We start from the raw sequence: 18,384 nt of genomic DNA on the forward strand, positions 1-18,384 counted from the left end.
TCTACACACACACACACAAAAAAAAAAAAAAAAAAAACCTTCATTTTTTTGAACCCCAAAACTCCCAGTGTTGTCCTTTTTACTGTTTGCTTGTTCAATAGTAAGTGACAAGCAGCGGATGATGGAGAACTCCTCATACATGAGAAGTAGGAGAACAAATTACGAATTCAGCGTGAAACGCTACGTCCAATGACCGAGGCGGGTGCAAACGGTAAATGCAGGCAGGCTAGAGCGGGAGAGGGATACAAGCCCTACCTGCACTTCGCCAAAAGCAGTGAAATGAGTGATCCATCCATCAAGAGCGATGCAGAAAATCCCTGAGTGGGTTTCTCTCCGGGCCCCAGGAGACACTACTACTAATATTGTTCATTTTCATAAACCATGAAGCACGATACGGGAAGGGAGAGAATTGATCCGACGAGCTTTTGCATGTTTAAAATTAGACTTACACCAAGTGGCCTCGGAAAAGCACTCCTTCACAGATACCACGGAAAATACTCCTACTGGTCCACCCAACCTAGAACGATCGGGCGAATCTCGAGTTACCCCAGTATCTCCGATGAAAAGCATGTACTGTACATATACACTACATTCTCGACTCTCCATCTGCTATCTGCTCATCCTGTCTTCATCCTCTCTTTGTCGCTTCTTAACTCCCCGAGCGTCAGCAGCCAGAGTGTTCCATCATGCATGGTTGCATGCCAGTATTTGCTCGAAAAATCACCCGAACTCTGTTTGTCCTTTGTTCTTCACATTTATCAGTTTATGTGTATGCCTATAGAAGTATACTCCGTATACATACATATATATATATATATATATATATAGACAGATTGCACAATTTGGTCCCTCAATTCCCTCTACTTTACATCGAATGACGCAGAGAACTGGAATAAACCATCTATACAGCTGCGCCAACGTGCGTTGTTGGACCTTTTTTCACAGGCCGCAGCTAACTTTCAGCTTTCATTTGCATGTATGTTGGTTCTGCAGTCGGCACGTACCTTCGCACTTCCCATGCGGTGTCATCTCCTATACATGCATATTTCCGAGGCCCTTGGTCAATCTTTGATGCTACCATCAATAAGACAACAGCTGTATAAGTGGCCCCTTAGCTGCATGGCCCCAGTTTCAAAGGAGAAATAATGAGGAGGACTGCCAATTCAGCTCCCTTAGCGCGCAGAACCGAGTCCCATCTTAGCAATTGGGAAAGCGGGAGAGCGGGAGAGCTATGGGACCGTTTTCTTTCTACTTTCAAGGCGGTTAGTGTGGGGCACAGAAGAAGCGTGTTACCTGATCCCTCTTTGTATGAGGGTCCAGGTCCAGGCCTTCGTACTCAAAACAGCCCACCTCCATGTTCATGCCGGGTTTCAATCCATCAGTAGGCGAATGTGTACGGAGTAAGATATTTTTTGTTCTGAATTTTCGCCATCTTCCCGCCGACCGGGATCGTAGCCCTGTCTGATATTCTCGACTCCCGATTGCTCGGCTTGGCTTGCGTCTCGTTATCGGGTTTCGATGTCCTGCGTCGATAATTCCGTCTCGGTGAATGTGGTGGGGATTGGTTTCAGAATATGTATATATGTGCTCCAGGTTCACCCAGCAAGAACAAATTCGATTTCATTCCTGTCTTGTTCTTATGGCTGACCAGATTCTTGGGCTTGGTGTCTTGAGCGCCGTGCTTCACTACTAGAACTCCGTAGTCAATGAAGATATCATACCGCACGATTATCCGCTTGGCTCGTTTTGCCAGGGAGCATCACTTTTCACTTTTGTCAAGTCTAATCACTTCTATAAGGATTTGGCCAACAAAAAAAAAAAAAAAAAAAAAGAGCCACGCCTCATAATACAAAGCTTTTAGCTTATATCAAACTATGAGATTAAAGTATCACCACCTCCGAACTATGTGAATATCCGATTATATGAAAATAACAAATAACTAGTTAACTGCAATAGAAAATTATTAATGATCCCTTCCACCGTCATCCACATTTGCCTACCCTCGTCATAGCATACATGTACTGGGATGCGGGTAAGGAAAATGAACTCCGAGATAGGTAGTTAGTACTTCTCCTTAAAGAATTCAAAAATGCCCTCCCGTAGTATCGCCAGACAGCTTTCACAACAAGGGCTGGTGATTGTGAGTTGGCCGCCCCGCTAACGAAATTACAACGTTGAGAGAAACTTCCGCTGTTTGGATGTATCTTCCACTGGTAACTATAGGAGTCGAGATGACAATTGGATACATTCTCAACCCGCACCCCGGATCCTTGCGGGGAATAGAAATAAGTAAACACTCATTCATTCACTGTTGTGTATGGCGGATATGAGTCTCCTGGCGCACAACATCGTTTAAGTACTGGTGAAAACAAGAATGTCATAAGAATGCGAAAACCTCAAGAGCTAGCTGACTGCGTCGAAAACGGTGGGATGATGTCAATGCCGCCAACGTACTGGAAATCTACTACGTCGAAAGGAGATTCTCTTTTCCGTGGTTTGATGATTTTGTAAAATTCCGCGATGTCTGCAAATCTGTCAACGAGGGGTCGAACTGTTGATCATAAAGCTGGCGAACGATGCCCAACTAAGCGCATCCACAATGAGAAGAAGAAACTGGCGGTATCCCCCAAATTCAGGTCTATCATGCACAGGGTGTTTCACACGTAATACTATACTATCGCTGGTTATCTGGATGTTAACACATAGCTTTTGGCCGAGAAAGGTTTGAATCTGTCCATGGCGAAGTTCTAGAAAATGGATACCAAGACGCATCCAAATATCTGCCTGCATAATTCGGGAAAAGGAACATATGGTTGTTGTTTGATATGAAATATCCTACTCCGTAGTACGGTCTGTTATTCTTTTTTTGAGGTTTCAACTCGTCCAAACCCGTTTTGGAACACGGTAGGGCTACAGCCCTAAACCCTAAACCCGCTTTTCTCGCTTCGCACTGTACTTTGAGCCTCATCCAAGGAATGCATTTCAACCAAGAAAACGACAGCGACAACGACGACAATCCTCCGCACCACCCACCCCCATCACCCTGTCATCAACGATCGAGATGGCGAAGGAACGCTCCGGCATTGCCGTCGGCTTGAACAAAGGCCATGTATGTTGGAATTCACACCCTTCAAACCGTCTCTCCCGGCAACAAAGCTACTGCTCTTTGAACACACGCGCCTCCCCTTTTCATCCTCCAGAATGAGAATTGCTATCCGCTTAATGGCGTTGGGCTGTAAAAGTTTTCATTTACTGCCCAATTCCCGCGTTTTTTTTTTTTTTTTCTTGCTTTCAATATATTATGGACTTATGGACAGGAAAAAAGAAGATAGAAAAATCGAAACATCAGGACGCTTATGGATGAGCACACGAGCAAAAAGCTAACCAGTTGGGATTTTGTTACACCCTGTTTAGAAAACCACCGCCAACACAACCAAGACACGCATCTCGCGGACAAAAGGCCACCTCTCCCGCCGCATCAAGTTCGTCCGTGATATCGTGAAGGAGGTCGCCGGCCTTGCCCCATATGAGCGCCGCGTCGTTGAACTGTTGAGAAACGCCCAGGACAAGCGGGCCCGGAAGCTCGCGAAGAAACGGGTGAGTACCCATTTTATTTATTTGCATTTTTCCAGTCAAGCCGTAGCCTTCGTCGGGTTCAAGAGGCGGAGCGAGTAGTTGAGATAAAACGACTGTTTGAGGAGCGAAGAGTGGAACGTGAAATGAAAAGGAGAGCGAAGAGGAAATGATCGAGATGGATCACCATTTTTGATAATACCAGCCTCCAACCACCAAAATTCGAAGCCCCAGATCTGCATGGATGCCTTGTGACAAATCTGCAATATGATGACCACCTCGAACGCACATATTTTTCTCAATTCAAGGGGGACAGGCTATATTCAAAACTCGCGGAAATCGGAAATTGGAAACCGATAGGGGCATGGCACAGCGTCATGAAGCGCACGCACATACTCATTCTCGAGAAAGAACTACCTACTAACTCAAAATCTTTCATCTAATCTAGCTCGGAACCTTTGGTCGTGCCAAGAGAAAGGTCGACGAAATGCAAGGAGTCATTGCCGAGGCCAAGAGAGCCGGCCACTAGATGTTCTTATATCGAAGGAGGGCAAAATTAGAAAGTCCTGTGGCTCTTGTGGGTGAGGAAATTGGGAAACGGGACTGTTGCTGGATGTTGTTACTCTTCGAAGTAAAGGGTTTGGTGTCATGGATTACCATTTAAACTTGTTTTTTTTTTCCCCCATCATGTGTGCATCTTTTTCAATTAATGGAAATGAAATATCAAGAAACAAAAAAAAAAAAAAAAAAAAAAAAAAAAAAAAAAAAAACCAAACAAACAAACAAACAACAAAGAGCATAATACCGTACATATCCCACCACCCTGACCTTTGATTTTTGCTCATCGATATTTTCCCTACCCACCTGTATCTTCACCTGCATCTTCTATGTTGTGCTACTTAGATACGGCTGTTGGTTCTCTCCTCACTCATCCCCCCCCCGTTGCTCGCCGGAAAGATGAGGCTCAGGATGGCGCAAAGGACATGAGGAACAAGCAGTTATCCCCTTGAAACTGGGAAATGAGGGCAAGAAAGAGAACCCAGTCAGGGAAGGGCACAGTAGCTAACTATCAGAGACTTTGTTAATGGAGTCACGATGATATTTACAAAAAACCACCTCCATTTTCTTCCCCTGTTCTTCTTCTATGGTAGAGAAGCATCCTATATACCATCAAACGGGGGGGGAGGGAGAGGGGGGAGAAAGAAAGAAAACGAAAACGAAACACGGATATGTATCATGAACGATAGAAAGCGAAAAATGCGATGGAAGGCCCACCAATACACCAGCTAACGAAATGCATCGTATTTTTATCAACCATTAAAAAAAGACAAAGTCTCATATTTCATTATCATCAAGCTTCATTGACATCTAAGCTCACCAGAGCAAAAGCGAAACAAAGATAAACTCTATGAACAAAATGAACAAAATGAACAAAATGTCTCCTCCCTACTTCTTCCCGGGTAACTTGAGCCACTTCGGCACCCCGCCACCCCTTTTCCTCGCGTCCGCACGCCCCTGATCCCCATCACCGCCGCCCAGCCTCTGCAGCAACGACTTATTCCCCTTCTCATCACGAGCTGGAAGAGCAGCAGCCACCTCCTGCACCTTGATCTGGCTAGCCACCTGCCTCAGTTCGGGGCGGAGTATCTGCACCCGTGTCGACGCGCTCTTCGCCCGCGACGAGACATCGTCCGCCCAGGAGAAATTCACCAGCACGCGGCCACTCATGCGCAAATCGCGAATGAGTAATTTCTCAGCCACGTCCGGGATGACGGACTGGCCTTTTTTATTTGTCAGGTTTGATGATAGGGAATGGTGGGTGTGTAGGGGGGTAGTGAGTGGGGAGGCCGCGTCCCCGGCCCCGCCAGCAGCAGCGAAGCATGACAACGAGAATTTCTCGCCCGATATAGAACTATCCAGACAACTTCTGACAAACGCGTACAGACCCTGCGCCGTATCTTCCCTGGTGAACTTGGAGACTACCTGGCTTTGATCGGGGAAGCGGATCTTGACTTCGACATCGACGATGCTGGCAAGCTTGGTTTCCTGGGCGGATGCTTGTGCCGCCAGTTCTGCGTCGGTGGGGAGGCGGTTGGGGCGGGTGGTGCGGCTGAGGTGAAGTTGGTGAGCTTTTGCTTGGTCGACGGTAGGGACGTAGTCGTGCTCGTTGAATGGGGTTTGCGCGGATTGTGGTACTGCGCTCGAGGGTGGGGCGTAAACGGTGGTAGGCCTTGATGATACAGTGGTCACAGGAGGAGGGGTTTGGGTGGAGTTTTCCGTATTTTGTTGCTGTTCTGGGATGTCTTGATGCTCGGGGGTGGGATCTGTAATATCGGATGGGGTCGATGTAGCGGATGATTCTGGCATTGCCCGTTCTGAGGCTGACGGAACGAGATGTTCGCGTTCTGAGCTTTCGGCAGCGTTCACATTACTTGTATCCTCCTCTTCTTCTGTGGACTTGAAGTACTCCGCGATTTCCATCATGGCTTCTTCGAGCGGCTTATCCGTCGCCCGGAAGTTTAATCTGAGGAGAGTACTTCCGCTATTGAACCCCAGCTGCCCAAGAGTCCTCTGTAGGTCCCCAAACGACGATAGCTCCCTCCCGACAACTTGGATGACAGGAGACTCATAAAACAACCGCCCCGCACCAGTTGCCGTCGACGGCACCCCTCTAGCCGTCAGGTTTCTCGTGGTTCCATTCCCCGCCACCCCAGCTTCAAATTTCCGTAAAACATGCCACAACGTGGTATTACTGGGGAACTTATCGGTTAAACGGCCGTTTGGGGCACCTCGGGCCTCTGATTCGGGAAGCTGTAAGGCAACGGAGACGACGGAGGGGGAGCGCGAAAGCTGGACAAGCTCAAGCCTGGCACCGGAGCTTAGCCCGGATAGTCGTATAGAGAGCGAGAGATCGATCTGTTTCTTCTGATGCCTTTCAGAAAAAGGCACGGGTCAACGGTAAATAAGGAACCGAGGATACATATTGATATAAGACATGCGGCACCGCCGGGTAGGGCAGCACTAGCACTTACTTGAGTCCATATTGGCGGGCATCAAGGCCAAGCTTGGAGCATGCTTCCGAAAGAACCTCAGTGAGATGTTTTGTAGGAGTGACCTTGACCGTAGCCTTTCGAGCAGTGGAGTCTATCACAACAACGTGCGAGGCCATGCTGAGGAACGGAGGATGAGGAGGGTCGTCTTGAGGTTGGAAATACGGAGGCAGACGACGACATCGATCTCGGCGCCGCGGTTTGAGAGTGGGATAAATAGAAGATACGCCAAGCCGCGACTAAATAATGGACGAAAGTTCCTGGCGATGATTTTATGTTTCGAGATCGATTAAATACTCAGAGAATCTGGGTGCGTGTCCTTTTTCATACTTCAAGAATTGGCATCAAATCGAGGGACCACTGTCTTAACGAAGTATTTACATGCACTGTACCTGTCTCCTTGACCAGGCTGGGAAATATTCATCTCGACGTTATACAGTTACACCCATCTCCAAGGACCAACAAAAATCCCCTTCATTCATGATTTGGGTATCGCGACACTAGCTAGTTACATAGCAACAAAAGAATAATAAGCCCAGATACAACCAAAAACAACTCTAACTCCGAAGATGATTTAATCTAAACAGCCAGCTGCTTATATTCTCCGTCGGGCGTGCAGCTGGCAAAACGCCATCTGCCAGAGTGCCACATGGGCACGACGTTGTTCACGAGAGTTCTCGCAAATCCTTTCAGAGGAGGAAAAACGCCGTGCCACATGCCGCCTTCGAAGGTGGCCGTTTCCATGTTCAGGAAGAAGACGGGCACGGTGTTTAGGAAGAAGCTAAAGCCGATTTGCTTTTTGCCTAGAGAAACGCATCGGAATCCAGTGACAATGGTTAATTGAAATCCTGTGATACAATCGATACAAACTCACACACGAAAGCGGGGAAGGGCTTTGTGCGCAGAAGCAGTGTCTTACCAGCAGCGGCGGCTATGGCCATGATATCTATTGGGTTCTGCTCCGTGCTGTACCTCGCCAAATCGACGATGGCGGGCGGCTCAGCCTTGAGATGACTGTGCAGCGGCTCCTTGAACGAGTCCATGATGGAAATCAGCTCTGCGGCGGAGAACTCCGCACCCGTTTCATCGAGATAGGCCTTCATCCGGTCCATCCCGCCGTAAAAAAGCTCGTGCTCATGCACCGCATCCTCCATCAAACCAGTCGTGCCGGCCGCCTTGTTGATGTTGGGAAACAGGTCCGTCTCCTCATAGTGGTGGTGGGTCTTGACGCATTCGATCCACGCCTGGCAGTAGTCGACGAAGTCTGACTTGTCCCTGGGCTCCCGGAGGCGAGAGGCTTGTTGATAGATGCTGTTGAAGCCGCGGATGAATGCGTTGTGGCTGAGAGCCATGTGGGAAGCCTCGATGGTGAACGGGTCTTCCTACAGGATTGGTCGGTCAGCAACGAGATTCCTGTCCCGCTGACCATGGGCGAGCTGAGAAGGGAAATAGGTGCAGATACGCACGTTGCCTGTTTCGAACTTTGGCGTGGGGATGACGGCCAAAGGAGTGTCCGTGTACATGGGAGGAGAATCGTTGTTGGCCATGTTTTGAAGTGCAATTTTACTATCCGGGGATAGAGTAGAGCTTTTGCTGCTATCGGAAGGACCTGGAAGATGCCGTTGATGCGGTCACTTTGAGCTGCGGTGGTTTTGTCTTGGTACGGTCATATGTATATAGAAATCCTGAGTGGAAGCACAGCGTCCATCAAACAAATAAACGGAATTAATAGCACATTGCGTGTTACGTCCTGCCGTGCATGTTCCCAGAACTTATATACATGGTCTTGTTCCTATCTAGCTTGATGAGCGCTTTGTGCTGACTCCCTCGCGTATTAAGTCCCCGATATCAAAGAGCTGAAGGTTTCTGGGATCAACTAGATAGGCGTTATGTACAGTATGTACAGTACATTAACTAGCTAGCTAGTTATAACTACGATGAACGAGATAATAGAGAAGGATATCCTTACTAGTGGTCCTGTGGGGTTGAGCCATCAGGAAATACACCACAGTTCGGCGAATCAGGGCGCTGCCAAAATTGATTGGAGAGAGGGGATACAAGCGCTTATCATAGCTAATAAAGGAATTAATCAACGGCCTTAGGACTTTGAGAGAAAGAGAGAACCCTTCTATATATAACAGCAGTGCTCAGGGCCATGGTGATGCTGAACGAGCGCTATCGAGACGACCAGGGCATAGAGCTCTCGGATGTCCTGTCATGCAATGTAAGTAGCGGCGTATATTCTCAGTATCCATTATACTAACTAGTAACTACACAGAACTCAACTGCGTATACTTGTGAAAACGGCTCAACACGATAAGCTTAAACATGAGCGATCTTGAGGCATTCATCATGCCTCAGAGAAGAACCTGAATTATTTTGAGAACAAGAAACTCCGGACGAGGATCGCCCATCGCTCGACAAATATCGCTGCGGGATAAATAGTGCATGTCTTCGTCGTACACTGCACTTGGTTCTATTCCTCAGCTGTGGACATCCGGGATGGGGATGAAACCCTGCGCCACCACGCAACCATGTCAAGAACAGTTCGAACCCGGTTCAGCTGGACTCCCGGACACGCTTCGGCTGGCGGGGACGGGATGTTTATCCTACAAGGTGGTTGAGTACCTGTTGCCCGGGCTGGTAACGATAAAAATATGGATAATTTGGACTTCAAAAAATTAATATCCCAACGCCACGTAGTTAATCTACGATGATGAATTTATCTATATCCTCCTGAGTAGCTGTATTATTTCGTGAGACATTTATATATTTCATCAACCTCATGTTGTGTTGCATCTGGCGTTGTTCATTGGAGCGCTCTCACTCTGCTTGACCCCTGCTTCCTCCTCCTTCCACCGATAACCCTCAATCTCACACACACACTCTCTCTCATGGCATTGAGTTCCCTCTGTATGAAACTGCCTTGGAGTATCTTGTGCAATTGATCTGTCAAGTGAGATGACCTGAAATTGAGTGTATTCTTCACACTCTGTATTACCTTTTTTTGCTACTTGAATATGATGTTGTAGTTTTTGTAAGCGGCGGGTCGAGGATAGAGTCATGTAAGATAATACAGTGTTATATCGGAAGGGATTCAGATAGAAGGATCAAATATCAAAACAGTAGAATGTAGGGGTGAGATTATATCAGAATGATACACTCTGGCCCCTTGGGGTAGCTGCTAGCGGATATATACATCCATATAGTTTCATAGATGGGTTGAACCTGGATACAATGCTGAAACTGTAAGAGCGTGATTTATAATGATTAAATAAATAGACAACTCATTGGAAGAGAGAAATAAGAAAAGACTATAAAGTATTTTATATTATTAAATACTCAGACAGTTTAATTAAGAGAGAAAATAAATCTATAGCATACTCTAAGAATTATTGATTAAAAAGTAAAAAAAAAAAGTTAGAAAATGCTCTAGAGAAGAATAAAGATATGAGCTGAGTTTTTAAAGAAGAGTATTTATAATACTCTCACTCTGTACGGGGGTATCTTCTATATATTTAACATGCAATTTTCTTATAGTTCCGGTATACCATTGCCTCAGCCTGCTGTCTTTGGGCCGCCCCTCTGTAGCGCATTTAATTTTTCCCGGCCGTGACGAGCACATTGCCAGATAAGCACATAGACGAACAGCTCGAAATCATGCCGACAGGTATTGTCCATTGTTCGTGAGAAAAAACAAATGGCGTGGGAGACCATCCTTGAGGAACCGCTCCAAGAAGGTGTGGTTTATATTTTAGCCAAAACCTGTTCCTGTATTGATTCAACTTGTTCCCGTCTCATCTTTGCATTGAATAAATGTCTTATGATACTTCCATTGTTTTTGCCCTTCGGTAGATGACGACTCACTTCCGTTCGGGATCGACCCGTAGTTAGCACTGATGCCATCAACAATCCTGGCCTCGTCGGACCCAGTCGTCCATTAACAGGTGAGCTAAGCATTCGCAACTTCATCCATTTCTTCTTGCCCAAGCCTTTTAGGACTCATTCATCATACACAAGCTCTCCGGCTGTCGGCCGTTCCTCAGGTACCCAACGCAGAATTTTACGCAAGAAGCTTAAGAAGCCCTCCTTGTCCTCACCTTGTACATCTATGGCAAGGCTTTCGAGTGTTATGTCTGGGATGGGAGTAAGGTTTTTCCATTTCCCTAAACCAGGGATCACAAAGCGGCAGTCGTCAACATAAGTAGAACAAAGCAAATGCCGAGCTTGTTGAGTCGAATGAAGGTAACATAGCATTTTCATCCCAGAATACCTTGCAGCCTTCACTCCTCTCAAGGTACTCTTTCGGCGGGGGTCCCATAATGGCAATCATCTCTGCAATACGAATGACCTCCTGAATTCCGTCCTCTACAATTCGCGCACACCGAAAAGATGGCCAGGTGACACGAGGTCCCAGAGCTAAGGAATGTTACCAATTTTAGCCAGTGGATTTTATGTTTAGACCAATAAGGCATTCACTCACGAGTACTGCAATGTTCCAAATATCAACCTTGTCATTCCATTCCATGTTAAGAATGGCCTCCGGTGCTCTATAATGATGAGGCATGATGAACTCCCCTGGCTGGGTCTTGCTTATCAACCTGGCATCTCCAAAATCTGTTGGGGTTAAAGGAATGCGCCGGGTCATATATGATATGATTATCACTCAGAATCTTCCGTGGTGCTGGCTCTTTCAATTCAGTTTCTTCAAAATTTCTAAAAATGGCATCATCTTTGACTGGGAAAAGTATATTCTTGCTCTGAATATCTTATCATATCTTCTTCATTAGCATAACTGTTCATCAAGTCAATGATTGTGCCATGAGTTGATCAATGCCATACCTGTATGAAGAACAACACCTGCTATATGCACAAAGTCCAAGGCAATTAAAAGACTTGGTAGCATAGGTTTGAGAAGGTCTGTTGATAGAAGTCCGGGGTGGCGGAGATCAAGATATTGATCCATACTCAGTCCAAGAGGCTGTTGGACAAGGCATGTATGGGTGGTACCATGAGGTGCAGTGATGTCAAAGGAGCCATATAATTGCCGATAGAGAGTTTTTCCAACGTGGTCGGTTTCCAAGGCAGCAGACTCTAGCTGTTTGTAGATGTCGATTTCATTATTTTGTGTTGAATACCCAGCAGTAGATATCTTCAAGGACACATATCTGGACTCTCTGGGGCGTGAGTCAGTCATGCTACATTATTTAGATTTGTTCTCTAGTGAAAAAGCAATGATATACTGAATATCACGGCTAAGCCAGACAGTTGAGGCTACGCCATAGCCCAGTTTCCCGAACAATCTGATATCTATCTGCCAACACCTGCCCAATCCGAGCTGGATAATAGTCTGCAGGGTGATAGTCCGGGAGGGTCTCCTCTTCAAATTTTTTAGAAGTGTCAACAATATCGAAGCCAGTGTCAGCAAATTTGAGGGGAGAAGACATGTTGGAGGACATGGTTGTGTACAGGTAGCTGTTAGGAAATAATGGCAGTGTGAAGCAGGAAGGCTGGAGCTGGGCATGTTGTGCATGAAGGGGACTTGAGCAGCTCAAGAGAGTGCGTCGCAGACTGGCTTGAGATGATAAAAGAATGGAAGGCCGCATTGCCGTGGCACCTGGGGGGCCAGCTATTCTGTACTGAAATGTTCGGCGCTTGCATTCAGGTGGTTCAACACGGAGACATCTATCTGGTCGGCGTCGACCTCTGGCAACTCGAGCAGATATCTGGGGCAGAAAGTTATCTGGTAAGCTTGTTTACAAACAGGCTCAGGGGCTAATAGGGGCTTGATGCCTAAAGTTTAGCTGGGGGCTTAGGTGTCAAGCCCCCAGAACGGCTTCTAGGCAGGGCGGCATTATAAGGGTCTCCGGTATCGAGATTTCCACTTAAATTTCCAGTGTAAGCACGCCCCATCCAATCAGTTCTCGGCTTGCGGCTGACTAACCTAGCTCACCGCGCGTTTATCCAGCAACCTGGAGAAGACCGAGAGCGAGAGAGCTTCATCACAGCTATTAGGTCTCAAGAAGTCAAAACACCCACCACCACTGCTATAAAACCCCTCCCTGCTACATCTGCGCGGCCACTTTTCTCCCATATATTCAATTGCCGATCGCTCACATCATGGTAAGCGACCCTCCATTCTATCTACATCCAACCAACAATACCCATTCTGCCGTCTAACACTCTACATAGGCCTCACCCTTCGACATAAGTATATACACACTCCCCCATTCCCCCTCCAAATCAAACCCCCCACCCAAAACAGCCTACCCTCCTAACCACCCTCTACAACAATAGATGGCGGTGCCTGCGTCGCCATGGTCGGCAAGGACTGCGTCGCCATTGCCTGTGACCTCCGTCTAGGCCTACAAGCCCTCACCGTCTCCAACAACTTCCCCAAGATCTTCAACTACGCCCCCTCGACCTATCTCGGCCTAACAGGGCTCGCCACGGACGTCTCCAGCGTCTCTGACCTACTCCGCTACAAAGTCAACATGTACCGGCTGCGCGAAGAGCGGCAGATCTCGCCACAGACCCTGGCCAACCTGATCAGCTCGAGTCTGTACGAGAAGCGCTTCGGCCCCTACTTCGTCAGCCCCGTGCTGGCGGGCATAAACAGCACGACGGGCAAGCCGTTCATATGCGGTTTTGACAGCATTGGCTGCATCGATTTCGCGAAGGATTTTATCGTCAGCGGCACGGCGAGTGACCAGCTGTTCGGGACGTGTGAGGGGCTGTGGGAGCCGGATCTCGTACGTTTCTTATCTGTGTCTTTATCTATCTATCCATCCATCCATCCATCCATCTTTATTCTATATATATATTTCTCTCATAGCTGCGTGGGGGGAAATACTGCCGTTGACTAACCATCCGTTGAACTAGGGACCTGACGACCTGTTCGAGACCATCTCGCAAGCCCTGCTTAATGCCGTCGATCGAGACGCCCTGTCAGGTTGGGGCGCTCACGTTTACATCATAGAAAAGGACAAAGTCACGAAGCGATTGCTAAAGGGACGACAAGATTAGACGATGGGTTCGGTTTTTGTGTTTTTTTTTAGGTCTCACGAATTAGAGGAAGAAGAAAAATGAGGAGAAGGAGATGAAAGCGGGGAGGTGGTTGTTTAGAGCGGGTTTCCAAGCCCGGCGTGTGTTTTCTCTACTATTTTCTTTGCTTTTCTTTTCTTTTTATCTTTTCATTTCATTCATTTCATTTTTTTTTTTTCATTTTTTTTCGTTTTTATCTGCACCTTCGATAAATTCTGATAAATGGGATCCCGATTGGTCATGATTTTTCAAACCTCGTTCTATAAAAACAAAGTTACTAATCACTTTTCCACACTCTGTTCGTAAGTTTTGGCTCTTGTCCGTGCAACGAGAACAAGGCGGGGGAGATGTGAGCGATGCACACACCCATTCCATTGATGATATGATATGACAGTGCCGAAAATAGTTGGGGAGGGGAGGGAGGGGGTGGGTGTATTGAAAGGAATAGACGCAGTTTGAGGAGCTGAGCTTATTCATTCTCTCTCTCCCCCACATGGGCAATCAGGGGCAGGAATGGCTCGCCCATATATTGGCACAAAAAACAGGCTGCATACGTACAGGACACAACCCGGGGGGCTTCAGGACGGAATTCAATTTTATCAGTTACTTACCCTATAGAAATGGGTGTTTCTGGGGACGATATTACCCAGGCGGGTTTAACCAGCAGGAAATTGTAGTAGTAGTACCTCAAACTAGTAATAACGAATGATTGAATAAATAAAATGAATGCCCCACGAACCTCTCCGGTATTCTTCTATAAATGCCAATGAAACTTATTTTTCAAGTTCTCAATTTCATTCCGTGGTATTCCTCCCAACCACCATTGGTAAGTCTGACAATTATATAATTTGTAAGTATATAGTTAAGTTATCTGTGTCAAAACAAACCAACTTACGTTGCGAGAGAAAAGGCTGGATTCGTCAGAAACTACCAAAAATTTGCTGGCCACTCTCAAGGACAAGCAATCAATCACGAAAAAAAAAGAAAGAGAGAAAATGAAAATGAAAATGGAGGGGCAAGGAAAGAAAGAAAGAAAGAGTATACATTCACACCGCCGCACACAAACCTAACACCCCGTCAAGCGACTCATCCCAACTCTCCATCAATGACGCGCAAAACAACTCCAACGACGCCGTATCCATTAACTCCTCAATCTCCCTCCTCACTGTGCCCACTGACTCTGCCTCCGCCTCCCCCACCGCATCTCTATCGTCGTTATCGCCACCATCACCACCACTGTTACATCCGTCGTTCTCAAAGCCATACTCCCCCCTTTACCCACTCTACCAACTCCCCCACATTCCAGACTCGGCAATTTGCATCTTCAAAAAGCGCGTGTTCCGGCGGATAACGTCGACGAGCTGCTCAACGAGGTTGTGCAGGTTTTCGACAGTTTCCTTTGTTGGGAGGGGGTTGACTTTGGGCTTTTTTGATTTTGTGGCTGGGAGATCGGCTTTTCCTGTTGTTGTTGATGATTGTGGGGAGAGGAAGGTGAGGAATAAGTTGGTAGCTTTTAAGGTTTCGAGGAGGGAGATTGTAGTGTGGAGATAGAGCCAGGAAGGGGCGATGGAAGACGGAGTCGTGGCGGGTTGTTGCTTGATAACAGAGGCGAGGGGTATGGTTGTTGGAAGGATGGAAGTGGATATGGGTGTGGAGGATAGCATGGTTAGCTTTTCGGTTAGGAATGATTCAAGGGTAACAAGGTGAGTCGTTATGGGTGTTGGTGGAGAGGATTGTTTGGTGTCGATGCTGGCTAGGGATGCGATGGCTTTCAGGAGGGTGAGGTGGATGTTTGTATTTTCTATTTCAGCGGCAGTGAGTTCCGTTTCTGAGAGAGGGATATCAAGGTCGGGGTCAAGGTAACGCGATAGATCAATATTTGACAGTGTTGATGTTGAAGATGATGTCGTCTTTTTGGTGGTGCTATGTTTTATTAGGAAATCGAATAGGACGTCGGTTATGGTCATTGCTTTTACTGCTTGGGCCTATTATTCATTTTCAGCCAGGTATTAGTTCCATTGACTAGTAAACCAAGGAAAAATGTTGATTAAAACGAACATACCCCTGGCTTGGGTCCGAGCCGGATATGTTCTTCAAAGCTGGGTTTGCCAGGAAGCTCACAGTTCGGAAAGCCGTCGAAGTTGCGCTTGTCAACAACTGGGTCAATGTCGGAGACTAAATATGATATATATATTGTTAGTTTTTGTGGTATGTTCTTGGAAGGAAAATATTATATAGATTTTGAACCTTACCAATATGATCATATTGTCCCACCGAATCGCCACCAACCAGTCGCCCAATCCTCCGGGTTTCCAATGCCCACATTCTTCTACAGATGCTATTTTTAAGGCTCTTTTGGAGATCAATGCTTCCAGCCACATTAACATAGCTTCCATGTTCTAGGCCAACGTTTCTCGAATACTTAGTCGCAGTTTCAGAATTTCGATAAAAGCTCAACGCATGCCTCATGGCACTTTGAGGATCGTAATCCTTAACCTCTAATCCTTCGTACGGTGGAGCAGTATGGGGGTGTGTCGATGCGAGGCGGGTAAAGAGATTATGTGCTACCGTTTCATATTGCATCTGCTTCAGCGACAATCTATGGAACGACTTTAGAGCCAAGGAGCCCGCGCCCAGGAGGAGGTATATCCGAACTAAAAGGAGTAGAGGTTCATAGTTATGGGGTGACTTGAGAAGCAAATTCTCTATCAGTGCAGCGGCTTGGATTAATGCAGGATGAGGAGCATCACGCTTAGACCCAATATTTGTTTGGTGGAATCTAATTAAGGCCATGACCGCTAGAAGACAGAGATCGTCACTTGGCTGGCTCTCGATGGTAGATGGAGCTGAGTGCTGGTTAGATCTATCGGTATTTCGGTAAATACCAAGGCACCGAGACACGAAATTTTCGACCTTCTGCACTGAGAGCTTTTTGTCACCCTCGAATGACAACTGGAAACAGTATTCATATTTTAGAGCATTGATAGTCGCAACGCCTTTGGAAGGGTCGGAAACCTATAATATAAACCGGCTTAGTGTGGTGTTAGAAGAAAGCCGAAAAGGAAGGACATTCTGTCCTCACCTCTTTCTGATCATCCACACTCTGATCTGCAATAACCTTCTGAGAAACATGAAATTGAAATTCGTCTTGCATCGACCGATCAAGTTTAATCAGATATTTGCACAGGTCGCGGAAGCAGTAGAGCTTAGTGCAATTGCTGTCAAAATACTCTCTGCATTTAGCGAGAAGGTCTCCCGGAGATAGTTCTTTGATCGCAATCAGCTGCTCTGTCAAGTCAAGGGCTGCTAACTGGGCATTCCGTGATTTCGGTTGCCTTTTAATGTAAGCAGCGATAAATTCCTGGGTTTCCCGTGATATACTTCAAAAAATAAAATTTGTTGTCAGCATTTTGTGAGTAACAAAGTCTCATGTGGACGATCAGCACGTACTCTTTATTATCCAATTTCTTAGTGGCCACGAGAAGGAGGCCCCAAACTTGCCAATCATCTTTCTCTTGGGCTGCCGCTGTTCTTGTACCATTTGCAAGGTCAGCCGGAAGGGCAAGCAGTTCCCGTGTATATGACAGCGCTTCTTCCCACAATTCTGCATTCTCGAGACCTGCAATTTTCGCACGAACAAATGACCAATCATTCTGGCAAATGCGGGACTCTATGCCTAAGTGCTTGCTGTTAAGGAAAGAAACAATTTCTTCGTGCTGCCCTTGTGTTTCAAAAATCTTGATCAATAGGAAGAATTCTTCAGAGGTTTGAATTGCTCTTGATGGGCTTAATAACTCTTTCTATAAAGGAAGAAAACGAATGAGCCTCGCAGGTTTATACTCGAGAAGAAAGGAGGTCAGGTATCCAGAGTGGTTTATTCATACCGGGTCAGTTGGCACATTCGAGGCAGCTTTTAATATCATACGGTAAGCAAGCGTGCCAAAGAGTTTGCGGTCCATTTCTGAATTCGCAGGGTCGATGGCGATGAGGTAGCACATGAATGTGGCCCAGAAGTAGTATTTGCGCTCTTTGGGGAAGTTGTTTTGCAAGCTCATAGCTGCCTAGGGATGGGTCATGTCAGTTTGGTTCCTCCAACACATAGACGAATATATATAATAATTGATTCACATGAATAAACTCGAAGAGAGGATAGCTTTGGGGCCCAGCGTATGAGAATTGTGTTTTTTTTTTCCGGACCTTTTGTGCAGTTTTCCAGTCGCCCTTCTCCAACGCTAGATTAAACCATCTCAATTGAATATCTAGCGCTTGTGGCTTCGCCTTTGCTGCCCTCTCCCATATCGCGCGCGTCGTTTCCACATGCTCATCAAGGCCCTTAAGAGTGGTATACAGAATATTCAGCGCTTCTATATCGGAAACAGGGGGTTCGATGCGGCAGAGCTCGAGGGTCTCCGAAATGCCCCGCCGCCGATGAACGTCATCTACATGGCTGAAAAGAATATACGCTTTCCACGCCTATGTATATCACATATAAACATATATAGTCACATTGTATTAGTGTTTTTAACAAGACCAATGAACTTGAAAGATACTATATCCAAACTAACCCTCAGGAAATGCGAATCCTCGCCCTTCTTTAGTCGCTTTTCACAGAGCTGCAAGGCCTGTTTGAGATTCTGTCCGTCGATGGCATCTTGGATCTGCTTGTTCCGGCGCTCGAAAACAGCGGTGGCGGACATGGCGAAGACCAGTCGGGTAG

At 46.6% G+C, this 18,384-nt stretch overlaps 7 protein-coding genes across 7 annotated transcripts; 3 read left to right on the forward strand and 4 right to left on the reverse strand.

Annotated features, from left to right (window-relative positions):
- Positions 1–3,061: 3,061 nt before the first annotated feature.
- HCAG_04185 (60S ribosomal protein L36) lies at positions 3,062–4,102 on the forward strand (the record flags this gene model as incomplete). The annotated part of the gene is made up of 3 exons (XM_001540295.1): positions 3,062–3,109; positions 3,415–3,597; positions 4,022–4,102. 3 exons carry the CDS (start codon positions 3,062–3,064, stop codon positions 4,100–4,102), a joined length of 312 nt encoding a protein of 103 aa, XP_001540345.1.
- Positions 4,103–5,019: 917 nt separating this feature from the next.
- Positions 5,020–6,742, reverse strand: HCAG_04186 (predicted protein; the record flags this gene model as incomplete). Its single annotated transcript, XM_001540296.1, has 3 exons — positions 5,020–5,354; positions 5,520–6,505; positions 6,606–6,742. The coding sequence occupies 3 exons, from the start codon at positions 6,740–6,742 to the stop codon at positions 5,020–5,022; spliced, it is 1,458 nt and encodes a 485-aa protein (XP_001540346.1).
- A 460-nt stretch (positions 6,743–7,202) lies between these two features.
- HCAG_04187 (predicted protein) lies at positions 7,203–8,170 on the reverse strand (the record flags this gene model as incomplete). Its single annotated transcript, XM_001540297.1, has 3 exons — positions 7,203–7,426; positions 7,543–8,005; positions 8,090–8,170. 3 exons carry the CDS (start codon positions 8,168–8,170, stop codon positions 7,203–7,205), a joined length of 768 nt encoding a protein of 255 aa, XP_001540347.1.
- Positions 8,171–8,840: 670 nt separating this feature from the next.
- Positions 8,841–9,930, forward strand: HCAG_04188 (predicted protein; the record flags this gene model as incomplete). The annotated part of the gene is made up of 5 exons (XM_001540298.1): positions 8,841–8,847; positions 9,069–9,225; positions 9,656–9,688; positions 9,833–9,871; positions 9,906–9,930. 5 exons carry the CDS (start codon positions 8,841–8,843, stop codon positions 9,928–9,930), a joined length of 261 nt encoding a protein of 86 aa, XP_001540348.1.
- Positions 9,931–10,404: 474 nt separating this feature from the next.
- On the reverse strand, positions 10,405–11,190 carry HCAG_04189 (predicted protein; the record flags this gene model as incomplete). Its single annotated transcript, XM_001540299.1, has 4 exons — positions 10,405–10,489; positions 10,639–10,789; positions 11,009–11,042; positions 11,107–11,190. 4 exons carry the CDS (start codon positions 11,188–11,190, stop codon positions 10,405–10,407), a joined length of 354 nt encoding a protein of 117 aa, XP_001540349.1.
- A 1,750-nt stretch (positions 11,191–12,940) lies between these two features.
- On the forward strand, positions 12,941–13,649 carry HCAG_04190 (proteasome component PUP3; the record flags this gene model as incomplete). The annotated part of the gene is made up of 2 exons (XM_001540300.1): positions 12,941–13,375; positions 13,506–13,649. 2 exons carry the CDS (start codon positions 12,941–12,943, stop codon positions 13,647–13,649), a joined length of 579 nt encoding a protein of 192 aa, XP_001540350.1.
- A 772-nt stretch (positions 13,650–14,421) lies between these two features.
- On the reverse strand, positions 14,422–18,364 carry HCAG_04191 (conserved hypothetical protein; the record flags this gene model as incomplete). Its single annotated transcript, XM_001540301.1, has 11 exons — positions 14,422–14,499; positions 14,563–14,594; positions 14,734–14,903; positions 14,955–15,652; positions 15,730–15,842; positions 15,920–16,682; positions 16,750–17,047; positions 17,118–17,467; positions 17,552–17,728; positions 17,865–18,140; positions 18,233–18,364. 11 exons carry the CDS (start codon positions 18,362–18,364, stop codon positions 14,422–14,424), a joined length of 3,087 nt encoding a protein of 1,028 aa, XP_001540351.1.
- Positions 18,365–18,384: the final 20 nt, after the last annotated feature.

This window comes from Histoplasma capsulatum, genomic scaffold (genome assembly GCF_000149585.1).
Source record: "Histoplasma capsulatum NAm1 scaffold_4 genomic scaffold, whole genome shotgun sequence".
NCBI classification, from domain to species: domain Eukaryota; kingdom Fungi; phylum Ascomycota; class Eurotiomycetes; order Onygenales; family Ajellomycetaceae; genus Histoplasma; species Histoplasma mississippiense.